Source organism: Sapajus apella, unplaced genomic scaffold (assembly GCF_009761245.1).
Source record: "Sapajus apella isolate SASKATOON/1434 unplaced genomic scaffold, GSC_monkey_1.0 scaffold287, whole genome shotgun sequence".
Taxonomy (NCBI): domain Eukaryota; kingdom Metazoa; phylum Chordata; class Mammalia; order Primates; family Cebidae; genus Sapajus; species Sapajus apella.
This window is the reverse complement of record NW_022437227.1, coordinates 3,850-26,382: the sequence shown is the minus strand read 5'-3', so window position 1 is coordinate 26,382 and position 22,533 is coordinate 3,850. Positions and strand designations below refer to the sequence as shown.

The 22,533-nt window shown below is 39.3% G+C and overlaps 1 protein-coding gene and 1 pseudogene across 5 annotated transcripts in view; one reads left to right on the top strand and one right to left on the bottom strand.

The window, feature by feature from the left end:
- The window catches only part of LOC116545552 (zinc finger protein 91-like), a 42,780-nt gene extending 24,324 nt beyond the window's left edge, over nucleotides 1-18,456 (bottom strand). For 3 of the 4 annotated variants that reach the window (XM_032272098.1, XM_032272099.1, XM_032272100.1), the window contains exon 1: nucleotides 18,220-18,456. Coding sequence is in view for 1 of the 4 variants with exons in the window: in XM_032272099.1 (XP_032127990.1) it covers nucleotides 18,220-18,222 (3 nt within the window). In the remaining 3 variants the exon portion in view is untranslated. The remainder of the gene's footprint in view (nucleotides 1-18,219) is intronic. The other variant, XM_032272103.1, reaches the window with a different exon arrangement.
- LOC116545553 lies at nucleotides 9,848-10,429 on the top strand (annotated as a pseudogene). Its single transcript, XR_004266350.1, has one exon. The product of XR_004266350.1 is annotated as a multifunctional methyltransferase subunit TRM112-like protein pseudogene (transcript).
- Nucleotides 18,457-22,533: the final 4,077 nt, after the last annotated feature.

Genomic DNA, 22,533 nt, shown 5'->3' with positions numbered 1-22,533 from the left:
CAGGCCTGGGCAACAAGAGCCAAACTCCATCTCAAAAAAAAAGAAAGAAAAAAATGTATTCAAAGTTAATATTATGGTCCTATAAATAATATTGTTTAATTTATGTAAGTGCATGTTATCTACAAACACTACATATAACTATGCTAAATGATCCATAGACATAAACAGAAGTCAAAGTACAACTACAGACTCCACTGTTCAGTTTATATACTGAACTGCTTTTGCTTTTGCAGTGTAAGTACTTATTCCAGCAAGTATTCATTAATTACCTTGGATAATAACTTTCCTATCTAACAAACGTAATCAGTATCTTTTAGACTTTTTCATTTTGTAAAGCTAAATTTAATCTCATCCTTGTGTTCAACTTTTGTGTTCTCTTACAATGAGCTTTAATCTAAACAAATCTGTGTCTACTTTAAAAGACTATAGAAAATATAAATCTTTGCCAAAGGAGAAATGAAAAGCAATAAATCTGAGGTTCTAAATGAATACAATCCTGAGTCAATAAGAATGAGAAAAGGTTTATTTAGCTGTTACAATTATTTACACATATTTTCTGAAAAGCACAGAAAAAACCTAATCTAAATGCTTTAAGGGAGATAAGCAAAATATCCCGATTTTCAGATAGAAGAATAAAGCCACTTATTTCTCATTTGTTTTCTCCTAAAGAAGCCAGGTCTCTGGACATGGTTTTGAACCCTTAGACATCTGAATTTTAGTAGACACTGGATTCAGGCATCTAAGAAGTAGCCCTTGGCATACTGTGCACTTGGAAGAATGTTTATGGGGAAAAAAGCAGAAGAGAAAAAGCGTTATAAAAAGTTCATGGTTGCGTATGAATAAATCAAGTTCTTCGAGTCGGATAAAGAGACTTAGATTCTTACACAATAACTGTGGTAGACTACAACAACCCACAGACGATTAGACAGATTTTTAAGACAGAAACTTAACAGAGATATTAGGACCTAAACTCAACACTTAACCAAACAGTCCAAATATACATCTACAAAACTCTCCATCTAAAAACAAGATAATATACACTCTTTTTATTATTATACGGCACATACTCAATTTATTGACAACACAGATGAGCGCAGTGGCTCACACCTGTAATCCCAGCACTTTGGGAGGTGAGGCAGGCGGATCATATGAGGTCAGAAGTAAAAGACCAGCCTGGTCAACATGGTAAAACCCGATCTTTACTAAAAATACAAAAATGAGCTGGGTGTGGTCATAGGAACCTGTATTCTCAGCTACCCTGGAGGATGAGGCAAAAGAATTGCTTGATTTTAGGAGGCATAGTTTCAGTGAGCTGAGATTGCATCACTGTACTCCAGACTGGGTGACACAGTGAGACTCGGTCTCAAAAAGAAAATAAAAAAACAAAACATTGGCCACACAATCAGAAATAAAACAATCCTCAGCAAATTCAAAAATCCCAAAATCATACCAATCACACACACAGACGACAGTTTAATAAAAATACAGTTCAATTTAAAAAAACACTTGATACTATATAGCTACATGGAAATTAAACAACCTCCATTTAAATGACTTTGAGGTAAATAATGAAATTAAGGCAGAAACTAAGAAATTCTTTAAAACAATGAGAACAAAGATACAACATAATCTCTGCAACACAGCTAAGACAATATTAACATGAAAATTTATATCATTTAATGTTTACATCAAAAAGGTATAAAGAGCTAAATTTAAACTTAATATCAGCAATAAAAGAATGGGAGAAGCAAGAGCAAATCAACTCCTTAGCTAGCAGAAGACAAGAAATAACCAAAATCAGATCTGAAATAAAGGAGATTTAGACATTAAAAACTATACAAAAGATTAAATAAGAGTTAAATCTGTAAAAAATATTATAAGCTACTAAATGCTTTACTAGATAGATTAATAAAAAAAAAGAAAAAGAAAAGCTTCAAACTTGAAATGACAAAAGGGACATTGTTACTGACCCCACAAAAATATAAATAACTACTGAAGTCTAGAATGAACAGCTCTATGCACACAAACTAGAAAATCTAGAAAACAATGGATACACTTCCAGACAAACACATCCTCCCAAGAGTGAACAAAAGAGAAATTGAGTCCCTGAATAGACTAATAACAAGCTCCAATACTGAATTTGTAATAAATAGCCTACCACCAAAAAAAGCTCATTACCAGACAGATTCACAGCTGAATTCTACCAGATGTACAAAGAAGACCTACTACCATTTCTACTAAAACTATTTCAAATAAATTGAGAAAGAGTGACACCTCACAAGTCATTGTATAAGAACATCGTTCTTATACCAAAACCTGGCAGAAATAAAACAAAAATAGAAAACTTGAAGCCAATTATCTTTGATAAACATTGATAAAAAAAATCCTCAACAAAATACCAGCAAATCAAATCTAGCTGTACATCAAATAATGAATCCACTATGTTCAACTATCTTTTGTCTGTGGGATGCAAGACTGGTTCAACACACCAAAATTAATAAATGCTATAAATCACAAACAGAACTAAACATAAAAAACACAAAATTATTTCAATACATGTAGAAATAACTTTCAATAAAATTTAACATCTTTTTTTATTAAAAGCTCTCAACAAACTATGCATTGAAGGTACATACTTCAAAATAATGAGTTATCTATGACAAACCAAAAGCCAAAATACTGAATGAAAACAAGCAGGAAGTATTTCTCCTTGAAAACTGGAGAACGACAAAACTGCCTTCTCTCACCACTCTTACCTAACATAGAATTTGAATTTCCAGAAAGAGCAATCAGGCAAGATAAAAAATATAAACATTCAAACAGAAAGAGAAGAAGTCAAACCATCCCTGTTTGCAGATAACATAATTTCCTATTTAGAAAATCCTACAGTCTCAGTGCAAAAGCTCTTTAAACTGACAAGCAACTTTAGCAGAGTTTCAAAATACAAATAGATATACTAATATCAGTAGCATTCCTGTACATCAGCAACAACAAAATCAAAGCCAAACTTAAAAAAAAAAAAAAAAAAAAAATTCCATTCACAATATCTAGGTATACAGTTAACCAGGGTGGTGAAAAATTTCTTAGAAAAGAATTTTTTTTTCCATTTATTTTATTGCATTTTAGGTTTTGGGGTACATGTGAAGAACATGTAAGATTGTTGCATAGGTACACACGTGGCAGTGTGATTTGCTGCCTTCCTCCCCATCACCTACATCTGGTATCTCTCCCCTTGCTATCTCTCCCCAACTCCCCAAGCCCCACCATCCCTTCCCTATTTCCCCCCAACTGACCCCAGTGTGTAGTGCTCCCCTCCCTGTGTCCATGTGTTCTCATTGTTCAACACCCGCCTATGAGTGAGAACATGCGGTGTTTGATCTTCTGCTCTTCTGTCCGTTTGCTGAGAATGATGGTTTCCAGGTTCATCCATGTCCCTACAAAGGACACAAACTCATCGTTTTTGATGGCTGCATAATATTCCATGGTTATAAAACACTGAATAAAGAAGTCAAAGATGAAACAAACAAATGGAAAACCGTTTTATGCTCATAAATAGAAAAGACCAATATTAGTAAGATAGTCATACTACCCAACAAAATTTATAGCTTTAATGCTATTTCTATTAAACCACTGATACCATTTTTAACAACACCCAAAACTATTTTATATTTCATTATGAAATGACAACAACAACAAACAAATAGCTAATGCAATCCTAAGCAAAAAGCATAAAACTGAAAGCATTACATTACCAACCTCAAACTATACTACAGGGCTACGGTAACCAATGCGACATTGTACCAATGCAACACAATACAGGCCTAGAAATAATGTCACACACCTACAACCATCTGACCTTTAAAAAAGACGATAAAAGGAATTTGGGAGGAAATCTCTTTTTAATAAATGGTGCCGAAATAACTAGATAGTACTATGCAGAAGACTGAAACCAGATTCCATCCTTACACCATGTACAGAGCTTAAAGGCTTAAATACAAAACTTAAGGTTGTAAAAATAAATAAATAAATAAAAACACTGACAGATAATCTAGGAAATACCATTCTAAACCTACAAACTGGCAAAGACCTCACGATGAAGGTACAAAAGCAACTGCCAACAAAAGCAAAAATTGATAAATGGGACCTAATTAAACTAAAAACTTTCTTCATAGAAAAAGAAACTATTAAGAGAGTGAACAACCTACAGAATTAAACACACACACACACACAAACACACACACACACACACAAACACACACTTGCAAACTATGCTTCTGTCAAGGGTCTCATATACAGAATCTATTAAAAAAACATAAACGGGAATTTCCACCAAGACAGCCAAATAGGAACAGTTCAGGAGTACAGTTCCCCACAAGAGCTACTCAGAAGGCAAGTAATCTCCACATTTTCAATCAAAGTACCAGGTTCATCTTAATAGAACTGGTTGGACAGTGGGTGTAGCCCATGGAGGGCAAACCAAGGCAGGGTTGGAGGTAGCCTCACCTGGGAGCTGCAACGAGCTGGAGGGGATTCCCTTCTACCCAATGGAGGCCGTTGGGGACATCCGGTCACTCCAGAGCTCGGGTTCCGATGCTGCGCTTCCCTTGTGGTCTTTGCAGCCCACAGACCAGGAGATCCCCCGCATGCCAACATGCACCACAACTTTTCAGGGCAAATCTGAGCTGCTGATTCAGCTGCCGCCTTGAGTTCAGGGCAAAAATCTCGGTAGCTGTTTTGACTGGCTCCTGGAACACCTGCGAGACAGAGTCACCCATACACCTGAGAGAAAGTGGGTTGAAGGCGGCGAGCCAGGTCATCTGGCTCAGCGGGTCCCACCCCTACAGAAAAGAGCAAACTGAATCCTACTGGCTTGGGATTCTCACAGCCAGAATAGCAGTGGTTTGAGCTCCACCCCAGACAGTCTAGCTCCGCAGGAGGAGGGACATTCACCATTACCAAGGCAGCTCTAACCTTACCTATGTAAACAAAAGCAAAAAGAAATTTACACAGCAGCTTGGGGGAGCCCAGAGCTGGTGGCAGTTCAAAAACGCCTCTGCAGGCAGACTGTGACTTGACTCCCTTTTTGCTGGGTAGAACATGTTTGAAAAAAAGGAAGCAGCCTGTCAGAAACTTATACATACAGCCACACCTTCCCGGGACAGAGCACCTGGTTGGGAGTTTCGTGCAGCAGACTTAAACGTTCCTGCCCAGCATTTCTGGAGGGAGTAACAAAGCTTCCAGCACAGCATCTGAGCTCTGACAAGGGACAGATTGCCTTCTCAAGCGGCTCCCTGACCCCTGTATATCCAAAGAGTCACCAGACACAGGAGAGCTCTGGCTGTCATCTGGTGAGTATCCTTCTGGGATGAAGCTACCAGAGGAAGGAAAAGACAGCAATCCTTGCTGTTCTGCACTCCCTGCAGGTAATTCCCAGGCAAGCAGGGTCTGGAGTGAACCTCCAGCAGACCTGCAGCAGAGGGGCCTATTAGAAGGAAAACTAAAAAACAGAAAAAAATAGTCTCAACATCAACAAAAAGAGCGTCAACTCAGAGACCTCATTCGAAAGTTATCAACTTCAAAGACCAAAGGTAGATAAATACATGAAGATGGGAAGAAAGCAGCACAAAAAGAATAAAAACACCAAAAACCAGAATGCCTCTCCTCCTCCAAGGGATCACAACTCCTCACCAGCAAGGGAAGAAAACTGGATGGAGAATAAGTTTGATGAAATAACAGAAGGAGACCTCAGGAGGGGAATAATCACAAACTTCTCTGAGCTAAAGGAACATGTTCTAACCCAGTGAAAAGAAACTAAGAACCTTGAAAAAAGGTTAGATGAAATGCTAACTAGAATAACCAACTCAGAGAACTTAAATGACTTGATGGATCTGAAAAACACAGCACAAGAACTTTGCAAACCACACAAAAGTTTCAATAGCCGAGTCAATCAAGCAGAAGAAAAGATATCAGAGATTGAAGATAAGCTTAATAAAATAAAACGAGAAGTCAAGATCAGAGAAAAAAGACTTAAAGGAAATGAACAAAGCCTCCAGGAAATATGGGATTATGTGAAAAGACCTAATCTACATTTCATCAGTGTGCCTGAAAGTGACAGGGAAAATAAATCCAAGCTGGAAAACATTATTCAGGATAGCATTCAGAACTTACCCAACCTAGGAAGGCAGGCCAACATTCAAATCCAGAAAATATAGAGAACACCACAAACATATTCCTCAAAAAGAGCAACCTCAAGACACATAATCATCGGATTCACCAAGGGTGAAATGAAGGAAAAAAATGCTAAGAGCAGCCTGAGAGAAAAGTCAGGTTATCCACAAAGGAAAGCCCTTCAGACTCACAGCGGATCTCTCAGCAGAAACCCTACAAACCAGAAGAGAGTGGGAAGTCAATATTCAACATCCTTAGAAAAAGAACTTCAAGTCCAGAATTTCATATCCAGCCATACTAAGCTTCATAAGTGAAGGAGAAATAAAATCCTTTATGAACAAGCAATTGCTGTGAAATTTTGTCACCACCAGACCTGACCTACAAAAGCACCTGAAGGAAGCACTAAACATGGAAACAACCAGTAGGAGCCACTGCAAAAATGTAACAAATGATAAAGACCATCAACACAAAGAAGAAATTGAGTCAACTAACGGGCAAAACAACCAGCTAGTATCAAAATGGCAGGATCAAATTCACATGTAACAATATAAACCTTAAATGTAAATGGCCTAAATGCCCCAATTGAAAGACATAAACTGGGAAACTGGATTAAAAGTCAAGACCCATCAGTGTGCTGTATTCCGGAGACCCATCTCACATGCAAAGACACACAGACTCAACATAGGGAGATGGAGAAAAACCTACCAAGGAAATGGAGAGAGAGAAAAAAAAGCAGGAGTTGCAATCCCAGTCTCTAATAAAACGGACTTTAAGCCAACAAAGATGAAAAGAGACAAAGAAGGGCATTACATAGTAAAAGTATCAATGCAACAAGAAGAGCTAACTATCCTAAACATATATGCACCCAAAACAGGAGCACCCAGGTTCTTAACAACCTACGAAGAGACTTAGACTCCCACACAACAATAGTGGGAGACTTTAATACTTCACTGCCAATATTAGACAGATCAATGAGATAGAAAATTAACAAGGATATTCAGGACTTGAACTCAAATCTGGATCAAGTGGACCTAATAGACATCTACAAAACTCTCCACCTGAAATCCACAGATTATACATTCTTCTCAGCACCACATTTCACTTGCTCTAAAATTGACCAGATAATTGGAAGTAAATCACTCCTCGGTAAATGCAAAATGGAAATCATAACAACCAATCTCTCAGACCACAGTGCAATCAAATAAGAAAAACATAGCACTAAGAAACTCACGCAAGATTGTACAATTGCATGGAAACTGAACAACCTGCTCCTGAATGACTACTGGTTAAATAATGAAATGAAGGCAGAAATGAAGGTGTTCTTCAAAACCAATGAGAAAAAAGACACAGTGTACCAGAATATCTGGGACACATGTAAGCAGTGTCTAGAGGAAAATTTATAGCACTAAATGCCCACATGAGAAGCAAGGAAAAATCTAAAATTGATACCTTGTCAAAATTAAAAGAAGTAGAGGACCGAGATCAAACAAATTCAAAAGCTAGCAGAAGACAAGAAATAACTAAGATCAGAGCAGAACTGAAGGACATAGAGACACAAAAAAAAAAACTCTTCGAAACAAATCAATAAATCAAGGAACTGATTTTTTGAAAAGATCAACAAAATAGACTGCTAGCAAGACTAATAAAATGAAAAGAGAGAAGAATCGAATAGATGCACTGAAAACTGATAAAGGGGATATCACCACTGATTCCACAGAAATACAAACTACCATCAGAGATTACTACAAACAACTCTATGCACATAAACCAATAAATTTAAAAGAAATGGATAAATTTCTGGACACTTACACCCTCCAAGACTAAACCAGGAAGAAGTGAAATCCCTGAATAGACAAATAACAAGGTCTGAAGTTGAGGCAGCAATTAATAGCCTACCAACCAAAAACATTCCAAGTCTAGACAGGTTCATAGCCAAATTCTACCAGATGTAAAAAGAGGAGCTGATACCATTCCTTCTGAAACTATTCCCAAAAATACAAAAAGAGGGAATACTCCCGAACTCATTTTATGAGACCAACATCATCCTAGTACCAAAAACTGGCAGAGATACAACTAAAAAAAGAAAATTTCAGGCCAATATTCATGATGAAAAATGATGCAAAAATCTTCAATAAAATACTGGCAAACTGAAAGCAACAGCACATCAAAAAGACTGTCCATCATGATTGAGTAGGCTTCACCCCGGGGATTCAAGGCTGGTTCAACACATGCTAATCTATAAATGTAAACCATCATATAAACAGAACCAAAGACAAAAACCACACGACTATCTCAATAGATGCAGAGAAGACCTTTGACAACATTCAACAGCCCGTTATCTAAAAATTCTCAATAAACTAAATGTAAATGGAAGTGTCTCAAAATAATAAAAGCTATCTATGACAAACCCACAGCCAATATCATGCTGAATGGGCAAAAGCTGGAAGCATTCCCTTTGAAAAGTGGCACTAGACAAGGGTGCCCTCTCTTACCATTTCCATTCAACATAGTACTGGAAGTTCTAGCCAGAACAATCAGGAAAGAAAAGGAAATAAATGGCATTCAATTAGGAGAGGAGGAAATCAAATTGTCTCTATTTGCAAATGACATGACTACATATTTAGAAGACCTCATTGTCTCAGTCCAAAATCTCCTTAAGATGATAAGCAACTTCAGCAAGATGTCAGGATACAAAATCAAAGTGCAAAAATCACAAGCATTCTTATACACCAATAACAGACAAACAGATAGCCAAATCACGAACCAATTATCATTCACATTGCTAAAAAGAGAATAAAATACCTAGGAATACAACTGACAAAGGACATGAAGGACCTATTCAAGGAGAACTATAAACCACAGCTCAAGGATAAGAGAGGACACACCCAGATGGGAAAACATTCCAAGCTCAAGGTTAGGGAGAATCAATATCATGAAAATGGCCATAAGGCCCAAAGTAATTTATAGATTCAATGCTATCCCCATCTAGCAACCACTGACCTTCTTCACAGAACTGGAAAAAAACACCTTAAATGTCATATGGAACCAAAAAAGAACTCACATTGCCAAGACAATCCTAAGCAAAAAGAACAGAGCTGGAGGCATCATGCTTCCTAACTTCAAACTATACTATAAGGCTACAGTAATCAAAACAGCATGGTACTGGTACCAAAACAGAGATATACACCAATGGAACTGAATAGAGGCCTTGAAAGTAACTCCACAAACCTATAACCATCTGATCTTTGACAAACCTGACCAAAAAAAGCAATGGGGAAAGAATTCCCTGTTTAATAAATGATGTTGGGAAAAATGGCTCACCATGTGCAGAAAGTTGAAATTGGATACTTTCCTTATACCTTATACAAAAATTAACTCCAGATGGATTAAAGATTTAAACATAAGACCTAACACTATAAAAACCCTAGAAGAAAACATAGGCAATACCATTGAGGATATAGACATAGGCAAGGACTTCATGACCAAAGTACCAAAAGCAATGGCAACAAAAGCCAAAATAGACAAATGGGATCTAATTAAACTTCAGAGCTTCTGCACAGCAAAAGAAACTATCATTACAGTGAACCAGCAACCAACAGAATGGAAAAGAATTTTTGCAAACCACCCAACTGACAATGGGCTTATATCCAGAATCTACAAAGAAATAAAACAGATTTACAAGATAAAAAGGAACAACCAGAGAAAGCTCGTGAGGAGACCTGAAACTGCTCACCCACAATCTACTGAGCTCGCATGTGCGGGGGGTGGGGCCTCGTGGCTTCCCCCTGCGCCTCCAGGCCACAGAGGTCCGCATCTGCCCCGTGGAGTTCAACCCCCAATTCGTGGCGCATATGATACCCAAGGTGGAGTGGGCGGCGTTCCTGGAGGCGGTCGATAACTTGCACCTGGTCCAGGTACCTAAAGGGCCGGTTGAGGGGTATGAGGAGAATGAAGAGTTTCTGAGGACCATGCACCACCTCCCGCTGGAGGTGGAAGTGGTGGAGGGCACCCTGCAGTGCCGGAGTCTGGACGTTATGTTCCCCATCAGCCGTGGGATCCCCAACATGCTGCTGAGTGAAGACGAATCTGAGAGTTGATCGTGCCAGGCGCCAGTTTTTCTTGTTATGACCGTGTGTATTTTTGTTGTGTATCCCCAACCCTTGACCCAATAACACACCAAATACACAGTGCTCTTGAGCTCCATAGTATATATTTTTTTCTCATTAAAGGTTCAAAACCAAAAAAAAAAAAAAAAAAAAAAGAACCCCATCAAAAAGTGGGTGAAGGATATGAACAGACACTTCTCAAAAGAAGACATGTATGTGGCCAAAAAACATATGAAGAAATGTTCATCATCATTGGTCATTAGAGAAATGCAAATCAAAACCACATTGAGATATCATCTCACACCAATTAGAATGGTGATCATTAAAAAATCTGGAGACAACAGATGTTGGAGAGGTTGTAGAGAAATAGGAATACTTTTACACTGTTGGTAGGAGTGTAAATTAGTACAGTCATTGTGAAAGACAGTGTGGCAATCCCTCAAGGATTTAGAAATAGAAGTACCATTTGACCCAGCAATCCCATTACTGGGTATATACCCAAAGGATTATAAATCATTCTGTTATAAAGACATACGCATATGTGTGTTCATTGCAGCACTGTTTACAATAGCAAAGACTTAGAGCCAACCCAAATGCCCATTGATGATAGACTGGACAGGGAAAATGTGGCACATATACACCATGGAATACTATGCAGCCATCAAAAAGGATAACTTCATGTCCTTTGTAGAGACATGGATGAGTCTGGAAACCATCATTCTCAGCAAACTGACACAATAACAGAAAACCAAACACCACATGTTCTCACTAATAAGTCTGTGTTGAACAATGAGAACACATGGACACAGGGAGGAGAACATCACACAATGGGGTCTGTTTGGGAATGGGGTGCTAGGGGAGCAAGAGCAGGCGGTTGGGAGGTTGGGGAAGGATAATATTAGAGGAAATATCTAATGTAGGTGAAGAGGGGATGGGGATAGCAAACCACCATGGCATGTATACACCCACGTAACAATCCTAAAAGAGCTACACATGTATCCCAGAATTTAAAGTTAAAAAAAAAAAAAAAAAAAAAAAACTACTTAAATAAGTTTACAAGAAAAAAAGAAAACAACCTCATTAAAAAGTAGGCAAAAAATATGAACAAATGCTTTTCAAAAGAAGACACACCTGTGGCTAACATGTATATTTTTAAAAACATTCATCGCTAATTATTAGGGAAATGAAAGACAAACCACTATGAGATACCATTTTACAGCAGTCAGCAATGGCTTTATTAAAAAGTCAAAAGGTAACAGATGCTGTCAAGATTGTAGGAAAAAAAAAAGGAAATGCTTATACACTGCTGGTGGGAGTTTAGTTCAACCATTGTGCAAAACAGTGTAGCAATTTCTCACAGAACTAAAAACAAAATTATCATTTGATCCAGCAATGTTATAATATAAATTATTCTTTCAAAAAGACACATGTGCCGGACACGGTGGCTTACACCTGTAATCCCAGCACTTTGGGAGGCAGAGGTGGGCGAATCACCTGAGGTCGGGAGTTAGAGACCAGCCTCACCAACATAAAGAAAAGCTGTTTCTATTAAAAATAGAAAATTTGCCAGGTGTGGTGGCGCATACCTGAAATCCCAGCTACCTGGGAAGCTGATGCCAGAGAATCACTTGAACTCAGGAGGCGAAGTTTGCAGTGAGCAGAGATCATGTCACTGCACTCCAGCCTGGGCAACGAGATTAAAACTCTGTCTCAAAAATAAATAAATAAATAAATAAAGACACATGCACATGCATGTTCATGGTAACAATATTCAAAACAGATAAGACATGGAATCTGCTGGGTACAGTGGCTCACGCCTGTAATCTCAGCATTTTGGGAAACCTAGGTGGGCAATTCACCTAAGGTCAGGAGTTTCAGACCAGCCTGGCCAACATAGTAAAACCCCATTTATAGTAAAAATATAAAAAAGTAGCCAGGAGTGGTGGCATGTGCCTGTAATTCTAGTTACTTGGGAGGCTGAGTCAGGAGAATCGCTTGAACCTGGGAGGCGGAGGTGGCAGTGAGCAGACATCTCATCATTTCACTCCAGCTTGGGCAAAAAGAGTGAAAATTCCATCTCAAAAAACAAACAAACAATAACAACAACAGAAAATTACACAAATACATAGAATCAACCTAAATCCCTATCAATGGTAGACTGAATAAGGAAAACGTGGTATACATGGGCATGGTGGCTCCTAAATGTAATCCCAGAAATTTGGGAGGCCAAGGTAGGTGGATGGCCTGAATTCATGAGTTCAAAACCAGTCTAAAAGACAAGGCAAAACCCCATCTCTACATAAACAGCAAAACAAAATATTACCTGTGCATGGTGGTATGCACCTATACTTACAGCCACTTGGGAGGCTGAGGTAGAAGGATTGCTTAAGCCCAGGAAGTTGAGGCTGCAATGAGCCAAGATTATGTCACTGCACTCCAGCCTGGACAACTGAGTGAGATTTTTTCAGAAAAGTAAAATAACATAAAATAAGGTTTAATAAAAACAAAATATGTACATAAACACTGGAATACTTTGTGGCCATACAAAAATAGCAAGATTATGTCCTTTGTAGCAACATGGAAAACAAATGCAGAAACTGAAAGCCAATGCATGATATTATTTAAGAGTTAAGAGGTAAATAATAACACACGGACACAAAAAAGGGAATAGACACTGAAGTCTAGTCGAGGGTGGAGGGTGAGAGCACAAAGAGGATCAGAAAAACAAACAAACAAACAAAAACAACTGTTTGGTGCTATATTACCTCAGTGATAAAATGATCAGCATTCCAAAGCCCATGACAGAATTTTACCTATGTAACAAACCTGCACATGTACCCCTGAACCAAACATAAAAGTTAAAATGGAAAAAAAAAAAAAAAAAATCCATGGGTGGGAGAGAGTATAATGTAGGTGGAAGAAATGGTTTGTGCTACAGATAGTGGCCCAGGTGGAGCTGCACTCTAGTTTATTTCTGTGTCCATGGAGGTAGATAAAAATACAAACAGATGGTCCAGAACCCTAGGTTGGTGGAGAAAACAGGTTGCTGCTGCAGATTGAGTGTCTGAGGACAGGTATATGCCAGGAGACTCGTAGATACTTTAGCAGGTTTTTGGCAAGAAACCAACAGGATTGAAAAGGCTGTGGTGAAATTTCTAAGTGTGCTTTCTTGTCCTGGGAGGGCTGCAGACACAGCAATGTCTAGTGGGTATGTTTGTGAGTGGGTGAAAACCCTGTGGTGGCAGCTGTGGGAAAAGAGGGTCTGCTATCAGAACTCCTTTCTTCTAAGTTTTCAACTGTTTCTCACCCTGAGAGAAGACCTGGAATCACAGGACAATGGTGTGACAGCCTGTGTACAGTAAACTAAAGCCTCCATTCCCAGACACCCAGAGTTTTACTCCAACCCAGGCCAGGCCAGGCCTCTGTGATATCTTTATTTTGTCATCAATTCTGTAAAGTTTGCTGAACTTCAAGCATTTCTCCAACACCAACTCATTGTCTGTTATTTTAATTCTGGCACCACCCAGAGTCAGCACAGATTCTAATTCAGGGCTCGGTCCCACAACATTGTCCTTACTGCAGATGTCAGTCACAAACCTCATGGGCTCATCTATACTTCTGAGTTACTGTTTAAAAATTGGAGATTTTGATAATCTCCCTCAAGGTCAATTATTTGATAGAGCTACTCACAGAACTCAGAAAAACACTCTATTTATGTTTACCAGTTTATTTTAAAAGATACAACCCCAGACAAGTCAAATGGAAGAAATGTATAGAACAAATAAAAAGATGGTCAGAAACGAAGCATATAGATAATCCAGGTGAATAGCTGTAATTAATAAAATTCTCCTTCCTTTGTGTTCTCCAGGAACAGTTCATGGAAACATCCTTCCCAATATGACTTAGATGGTGCTCTCTTTATTACCTTTCACACATCCAGACACAGGCTATCCACATTTTCTTCTTTTCTTCATTAAAAAAAAATCAGCTGAATTCATCTTCAGTGATCAAAATAAAATATTCTTAATCAAACTTTACTCAAGTTTATCTCCTTTCCACAGACTCCTAGACTTTGAGCTACCCTCATCTGACCAACATACAAATAAATGCATATTCTGTTTCTCCTAAGAACATGCTGACTTCAGGGTAAAACACTCTCTGACCTAAAATCCGATTATTCAGCCTCCATTTCCCATTCCCGTTGAACCTTCTTTTTAATCGGCTTTGCTCCTCCCTATGAAAAAAACCCCTTGTCTGCCTAAATTGTGCAATATTTATAGATCTTATAGTTAGTACTTCCTCCTGTTGCAATATTCCTCTGAAATTCAATTTTTATTTTTTACTTAAATCTAACTGCTATATTTTACAAAATCTAGAAACTACCTCAAAACAGTAATAACTTCACCTTCAGTAAGACTCTGCCAGTCCCCTTCCATCTGCCTGTGGACCCCCAGCTTTCCAGGGCTCTGAAGATTCTCTCAGTATAAAGACTTCTTCAATGGCTGAAGTGAGCAAGCTGAGACAGCTGCACAGGAGGCTACTCAGAAAAAACTAACTGGACCTTTAATAACCTCTTTATACAGGTTCACTGTTACCCTTAGCTCAGAGTCACTGGGCTCAGGCTTTAATTTTCATCTCAGAGTTATTCACTTGGCTTTTGAAACTGTGTGTAAAATTCAGCAAAATTACTCAAGCACAGTATTAACATAAGGGAAGGAAATTTTAAGGTGTCTACATTTCATACCTGGATAAGAAAAGTAAAAGTATCTAGTTCTTTCAAACAATAAATATATTATTGGATTATTTTAATTAAAAATCATGTTGTAAACAATTAGTCACATGGTAACATTTCTAAGGCAAGAAAAATTTAGCACGAAACTTAGAAATCAAGATAATGGGATAGAGAACAGAGATAGTCACTGTCACAAATGTACCTTGCAAGAAGAGGACCTATGTTTTCATGAATCTATGTGACTCACCAGTTATCTATCACATTTTCTTGTGGAAAGGTATTCATTTTCTACAGCCAAAATGGAAGGAGATTTCTCCTATTCTTTTCTTTCATAGCTAGCATTCTGAAAGCTAAGCCTTAAAATGCTGTTTGAAATCACCAAGCCATAAAAAACTCACCTGAGAAAATTTCGAAACTCATGTTGGGAAAGAAAAAGGTAAATGAGAATTTTTAACAATTGAAATATATAATTAGATATAATTTTTTATTTATGAAAGCCACCTCTTTTATGCCCTTTGCAAATTTCTTTTTTTCCTTTCAAGCCCTACTAATAAAGTGCAACTTACAAATAAAAACTGAGGTCCAAGTAAGTGAACAATCTTTTAAAGGTGACAAACTCAGAGAGTGGCAGTGCTGATTAAAAAACAAATTTGCCTTACTCATGTATCAAGTAAGGCCATTCAATCACTTGAGAGACTCTCCACTCCATCCTGCTCACTTAAGTGCTCAATAACAACCTGATGAGGAGAGGCTGCACTATGTGTGCCTCAGTGAGTGCCTCAGATACGTTTCATTTTGCAAGCTCTTACACCATCTCACTGGGGTCAGGTTGTTTCTAACTTTTGGGACGGCTTTTTTCCCACAAAATTTTTAAGTATTTTTCTTTATATTTATTTCACTATTTTTCTGTCCCTTTAAAAAATCCAGGGGGCAGAAATTATTTCTACGTTTTTTTCCTCAATACTAGCATCTGATTGGCAGACCAGCAATGCGTCTCCAAGAAATGGAAGCTGGGTTGGGTAAAGACAGTTTTAATGTCTCAAGGGGTTAGCTTTTCAAAAAACAGAGTACATCAGGAGATTCCTGTCAGCCCCACAGCCTCCATCTTCTTCCTTGAGAGGCTACATTCCATACCTCAGGTTGTCCTATGAAAGAAAATAACCCAGGAGCTGATATTCACGAGACACTCCAGTAGACATACCCATGTCAGGTATCTTCATTTATCCCAAAACAGTACTGAAACCCAGGACCAGGGTGGCTGAGGACAAATAACCCCACAATTTTTTTAAGGAAATCTCTGACCCAAAAACATTCTGATAAGACTTCTGTACCCAGAGAAAATAAAAAGAAAAGAGTTATTTAAAAAAATACAATGTCAGGGGATTATTCTTTACTTTCTTCTCAGGGGAAATATTTTTCAAACAGAAAACACATCTTTGTAAAAGTCCCATTCAATTATTTGTCAAAAAATGATTAATGGCCGGTGCAGTAGCCACCCCTGTAATCATAGCACTTTGAGGCTGAGATGTGCAGATCACTTGAGGTCAAGAATTTGAGATCGGCCTGGCTACCGTGGTAAAACCCCGGCTCTACTAAAAATACAATTAGCCGGGTGTAATGGCACGCACCTATAATCTAGCTATTCAAGAGACTGAGGCAGGAGAATCACTTGAACCTGGGAGGCAAAGGCTGCAGTGAACCGAGATTGCTCCACTGCACTCCAGCATGGGTGGCAGAGAGAGATAACATTCTTATTTTTTAGAATGATTAATGAAAATCTGGTATCTAAAATGTACACTAAAGGACAAATACCTGATAATGTAAATTAGGGAGGGGAAATTGGCATTTGGGAATGTCAAAAATAACTGGAAATGTAGAATTTACTGCAAGCCAGAGTTAGGATGAAGGAATGCAGGGCGGGGGTAGAAGGTAGACTTGAGAGGTTGGTTGGGATACATGTGAAAAACGCAGGGGAAAATCATTCCCCAGTGGTGTGTGAAAATAACTAAGTGGCAGGCAATGAGACTGATGTGGCTCTCGTCTCGATTTTTCACTTAAAAAAATAATAATTAACTCAAGCGCATTATTTTATTTTGGTAAATTTCTACATTGGGGGAAAAAAATCAGACTTACCAACTATAAACTGTCAATTAACCTCTGATTGCATAACCAGGAAATATGGAACTTAAAGTGGAAATTGTCAGGTCTCCATATGCAAGCCTGGAGCCTGAATGTCAGGTCTCATATGCAAGCCAGGAGCCCGAAAGTCTGAAGTCCTGCCTGCCCCGGCTTAAGTCTCCCACCTACACCGCCTGCGTTCCCCATGGTCTCTAATTGTCCATCGGAGCTTCCCGGACAAGGCCCTCACCCAAGCCTGCCATCTTAACTGTTCTTATGATAATGTAAATCCCTCTCGCCTAACACTGCCCTTGTAACTGAACTTGTGATCTTACTCTGCAACACCCCCGTCCCGCAAAAAAACTACCCCAACAAATAAAGCCAATTCCCAACTTAGCCTCTTCGCCTTTTCCTTTCTTGGATTCAGCTCGTTTGCACCCAAGCGATAAATAAAACGGCCTTGTTGTCCACACAAAGCCTGTTTGAAAGATCTCTTCATTAAATGCATTTAATATTCGGTACTACTGGAAGTGAATAACATTAAGAAACTATCCGTGTTAACCGATTAATAAATGTGGGTTTTTCTTAATCATGCACCTTATAAAAGTCTTCTCTTAAACCCACTCCTATGGACCACAAACTACAAACCATAGCTGGGCGCTCTACAATTTTTGAACCACTGTTTAAATAAATTATTTGATATTTTTGCGGGGACTCCAATACATTTTTCACAAACGAGGGACCAAAAGCTCTTCCGATTTATGAACCTCGCACCCCGAGTGAGGATTCTCCCATGACGACCGTCCCGTGGTCCCTGCACAATCCAGGAGAGATGCGGCGCGGTGGGTGCTGAGCTGCCCAAAGCGGGCTCCAGGCCACTGGGTAGGCAAGAGAGAGACAGGACGCCCGGGGTCCCGCCTCTCCGCCCAGCCGCCATCTTAAGACGGAAGGGACTGAAGGTCGAGCTGCGCCGAGGTGAACTCGGCCTCAGATTTTAGAGCTGACTCCTGGGGGCCTGAGTCCCGCTACAGCCACTTCCGACCGCTTCCAACCAGACCCTTTTCCGTCTCTCGAGATGTCGGATCCCGCACTCACCATTTCTAGGTTTCCAGCGGCTCCTGGCGTCTCAGCTGTGGATCTCTCAATACCTTAAGGTCACAGGGCCACAGAGACTGGATCTCCAGGACTGCAGGACACAGAGCGGCGAAGACGAGACCCGGAGCGCAGACTGCAGGAAGAGACAAAGAACCCGCCAAATCCGGAAGCCGGCCTGTGTACTTTCCAGCTATTGGACGGTTTCTACAGTCTCTGACTAGATAACCGTTAAGTTCCGCCCCTTTAGTCCCGCCCCTTTAGTCCCTGAGTGACAGAAGATTTGACCAGACACTGGGCTAAATGAAGAAAGTGACAGCCTGGGCTGCAACCTTTTCAGGCAGGGCTTCCTCCCTGAGCTGAACCACGACCAACAGGAGGATATTTGCATTTAACCTTGTGTATAAGGTGATATGCATTTATAAATAACATATTATATGACTATTCACAAATGGAAAGAATCTAATAATGATTATTTAACAACTTCAGATTTTATAAACTTCCTGACTTCTGGTCCTTTGAGCAGGCAGCTTAAGATTTTGAAAAGGAGGCAATCCTCTGATATAAAATGTGAGCCAAATGTGAATTTTAAAATTTCTATTAGCCAAACTTTTATTTTGTTTTGTTTTATTTTTATTCATTTATTTTTTTTTTTTTTTGAGACTGAGTCTCTCTCTATCACCCAGGCTGAGTGCAGTGGCACAATCTCGGCTCTTTGCAACCTCCACATCCAGGGTTCAAGTTCTTGACTCAGCCTCCTAAGTAGCTAGGATTACAGGCTCCAGTTTACCACGCCCCACTAATTTTTTTGTATTTTTAGTAGAGACAAAGTTTCACCATGTTAAACTGGTCTTAAACTTCTGACCTCAGGTGATCGCCCCCACTCAAAAATGCTGGGATTACAAGCGTGAGTCACCGCACTCGGCCTTATGCAGCATTTTAAAAATAAAACCTTCCTGTAGTTTCATTTCTAGGCAGACTTTATATTGAATAGTGTTTGGATTTTTTTTTTTTTTGGAAGCCTCTTTGAGGAAGAATTCGTGATTGCATTAAAAGGTGAGTTGGGTGCCAGATACACAACCAGTTTGCTTTTTTTTTTTTTTTTTTTTTTTTATTAGTTGCTTCTTCGTTTCTGCCTGTGTGGGAGGCTCATCAGCCCAACTACACACCCCACCCTCCAGGGCAGAGCCCACACCTTTACATTACAGATTATCATTGATATATGTACATAAATATCCATTTATAATACGTGCCATAGAGTATCTATTATGCATTATCATGTATTGAACGCCTCTGCTGTGTAGGCTGGTGCTGCAGGCTGGGGCTCTGGGAAGGCAAGAGGCCTGGGTTCCACCCACAGCACCCTGACCTTTCTCAGGTATGTCTTAAAGTTGTAGTTCCATTTTCCAGTGACCAGATTAGAGATTCCTGCTATTTTTTAAGTTCACTATGAGATTCACTGCAGCTGGGGGAGGGCCACACTGGCAGGGAAATTTACATAGGCAGACACCACCGGTACTACTCATGTGGGTGAGGTTAGGTTAGCACAAATGCAGAAAGTGCTGTTGACTTCAAAAAAGCAAAACTTCATCTTATATTTCTGTTGATTTCCTTGTCCATGAGAAATGCAAGGGGCTGTTTTTAACTTCACTGGTGAGTCTGGGGAGTCAGAGTTCAAGCCTAACATCTTTGGAGGGCCCTGGTGTCTGTCTGCTAAATGACTGGCACTGGGAGCTCTTAAACAAGGCGCAAAAGGAAGTATCCAGCCTAAGGACACGGCAGGAGGGCTCACGTGGAGCCAAGACATCTCAGAGGGCAAAGATATGCTCAAACCTGCATAGACTCATTCATCAACTTGAGCCAGGGAGCCTTTGGCTATCTCAAGTCCAACCCAGCGTAGATGACCTTAGGTTACCAAGCTGAGCTATACTTTTTTTTTTTTTAATTGCATTTGCAATTGTACTTTGGCTCAACAATGCTATTCCTAGGAATTTACCTTAAAGATAAACCTCCATAAATACAAAATAGTGTACATCCCTTTCTTGTTCCTAAATTGTTGGTTAGTGTCATTATTCTTTTTTTTTTTTAATTTTTTTTTAGAAGAAGAAAGAAAGAAAGAAAGAGAATAAAAGAAAAAAAAAGGAATGAAGAAGAGGAAGAAAGGAAGAGGAAGAGGGAGAGAAAACAGGGGTGTTGCTTTATTGCCCGGGCTAGAATGCAGTCTAAAAATGCATATGCCTGTAATTGTGTTTAATAATAGAGACACGAAAAAACAAACAAACAAAAAAAAGAAAAATGAGGGAAGAAAATAACTAACAAGCAGCCAACCAATATTTCATTTAAACCTGTACATAGGTGTGATGTGGTACTGATAAGAGTGTATATTTTGTGTATTTAAAGTGGAGAGTTCTATAAATGTTGATTAAGTCTACTTGTTCCAGATCTGAGTTCAAGTCCTGGATATTGATGTTAACTTTCTGTCTCATTGATCTTTCTAATATTGATGTTGAAGTCTCCCCCTATTATTGTGTGGGAGTCTAAGTCTCTTTATACGTCTTATATATCCGGGTATTCCTGTATTGGGTGCATATATATTTAGGATCTTTAGCTCTTCTTGTTACATTGATCCTTTTATCATTATGTATTATCCTTCTTTGCTTCTTTTGATCTTTGTTGCTTTAAAGTCTATTTTATCAACAAAAATTGCAACTCCTGCTTTCTATTTATTTATTTATTTTTTGCTCTCCATTTGGTTGGTAAATTTTTCTCCATCCCTTTGTTTTGAGTCTTTGTGTGTCCTTGCATGTGAGATGGGTCTGGATGTAGCATACAAATGGGTCTTGGCTTTTTTTTGTCTGTCTGTGTCTTTGGATTGGGGGATTTAGTTGATTTAAATTTAGAATTAATAATAATATATGTGAGTTTGATATTACCATTTAATGTTAGCTGGCTGTTTTGCCCATTAGTTGATATAAGTTCTTAATTATGTTGATGTTCTTTATTTTTTGGTATTTTTTAGAAAGGCTGATACTGATTGTTCCTTCCTATTTGTAGTGGTTCTTTCAGAAGCTGCACAAGTTTTAATAGCCGAGTTGATCAAGCAGAAGAAAAGATATCAGAGGTCGAAGACTAACTTAATGAAATAAAACGAGGAGACAAGATTAGAGAAAAAAGGATAAAAAGGGACGAGCAAAGTCTCCAAGAAATATAGGACTATGTGAAAAGACGTAATCTACATTTGATAGGTGTACCTGAATGTTACAAAGAGAATCAATCCAAGCTGGAAAATATGCTTCAGGATATTATTCAGGAAAACTTTCCCAAACTAGCAAGGCAGGACAATATTCAACTCCAGGTAATACAAAGAACACCACACAGATATTCTTCAAGAAGACCAACCTCAAGGCACATAATCGCCAGATTCACCAGGGTTGAAATGAAGGAGAAAATAGCGCAGCCAGAGAGAAAGGTCAGGTTACCCATAAAGGGAAGCCCATCAGACTCACAGCAGATCTCTCAGCAGAGAGATCTTTCTCCATCAGGCCTTGTTTCGTTGCTGATGAGGAACTGTGATCCCCTGTAGAGGGAGAGGCGTTCTAATTTTGGGTATTCTCATCCTTTTTAGGCTGGTTTCTTCCCTTCGTTATAGATTTATCCATCTGTGGTCTTTATAATTACCGTCTTTATAGTTGGGTTTCTGAGTGGATGTCCAACTTGTTGATTCCCGGCACTAAAATCTGAGCAAACCAATGCACTGGCCAAAACAGTGGCATTAAGATTGATGGTGTGTTCTGACTTTGCACCAAGAACCGCCGCACCAAGGCAGTGGCAAAACCACCTCACCGGCCACAAGAGTCACGCTGGCGACTTGTGGGGCTCCTCCGCTGGGAATCTCCTGGTGGGTGAGCAACAAAAATTGATCTGAAAGTGTGGCGTCCTCTCGTCCTCTGCACTTTCAGTGGGAGCTACAATCCCCAGCTGCTAGTGATCAGCCATCTTGGATCTCTCTCCGCTTTATTTTCATTGTGGGGGTGTTTTTCCTAGAGCAGCCATAGTGTGCTGTGGAAAGTGGAGCTTGGCAGTGTCCTTCCCTGACTGCATTATTTTGCTCTGCCGGCTGTGTACGGTGCTGAGAAAACCTCGAGCCTTGTTGATTGTCTCTGGTCAATACCCACTGCTGCTGACTACCTGTGACTCTTGATTTTTACAGGATCTCCATGACACTCATAATAATACATGCTATCTTATTGCTACTCAGCTCTGGGAGATAACTGGTTCAGCCTTATAACACTGCAGTTTCTGGAGAACGTTTATTGC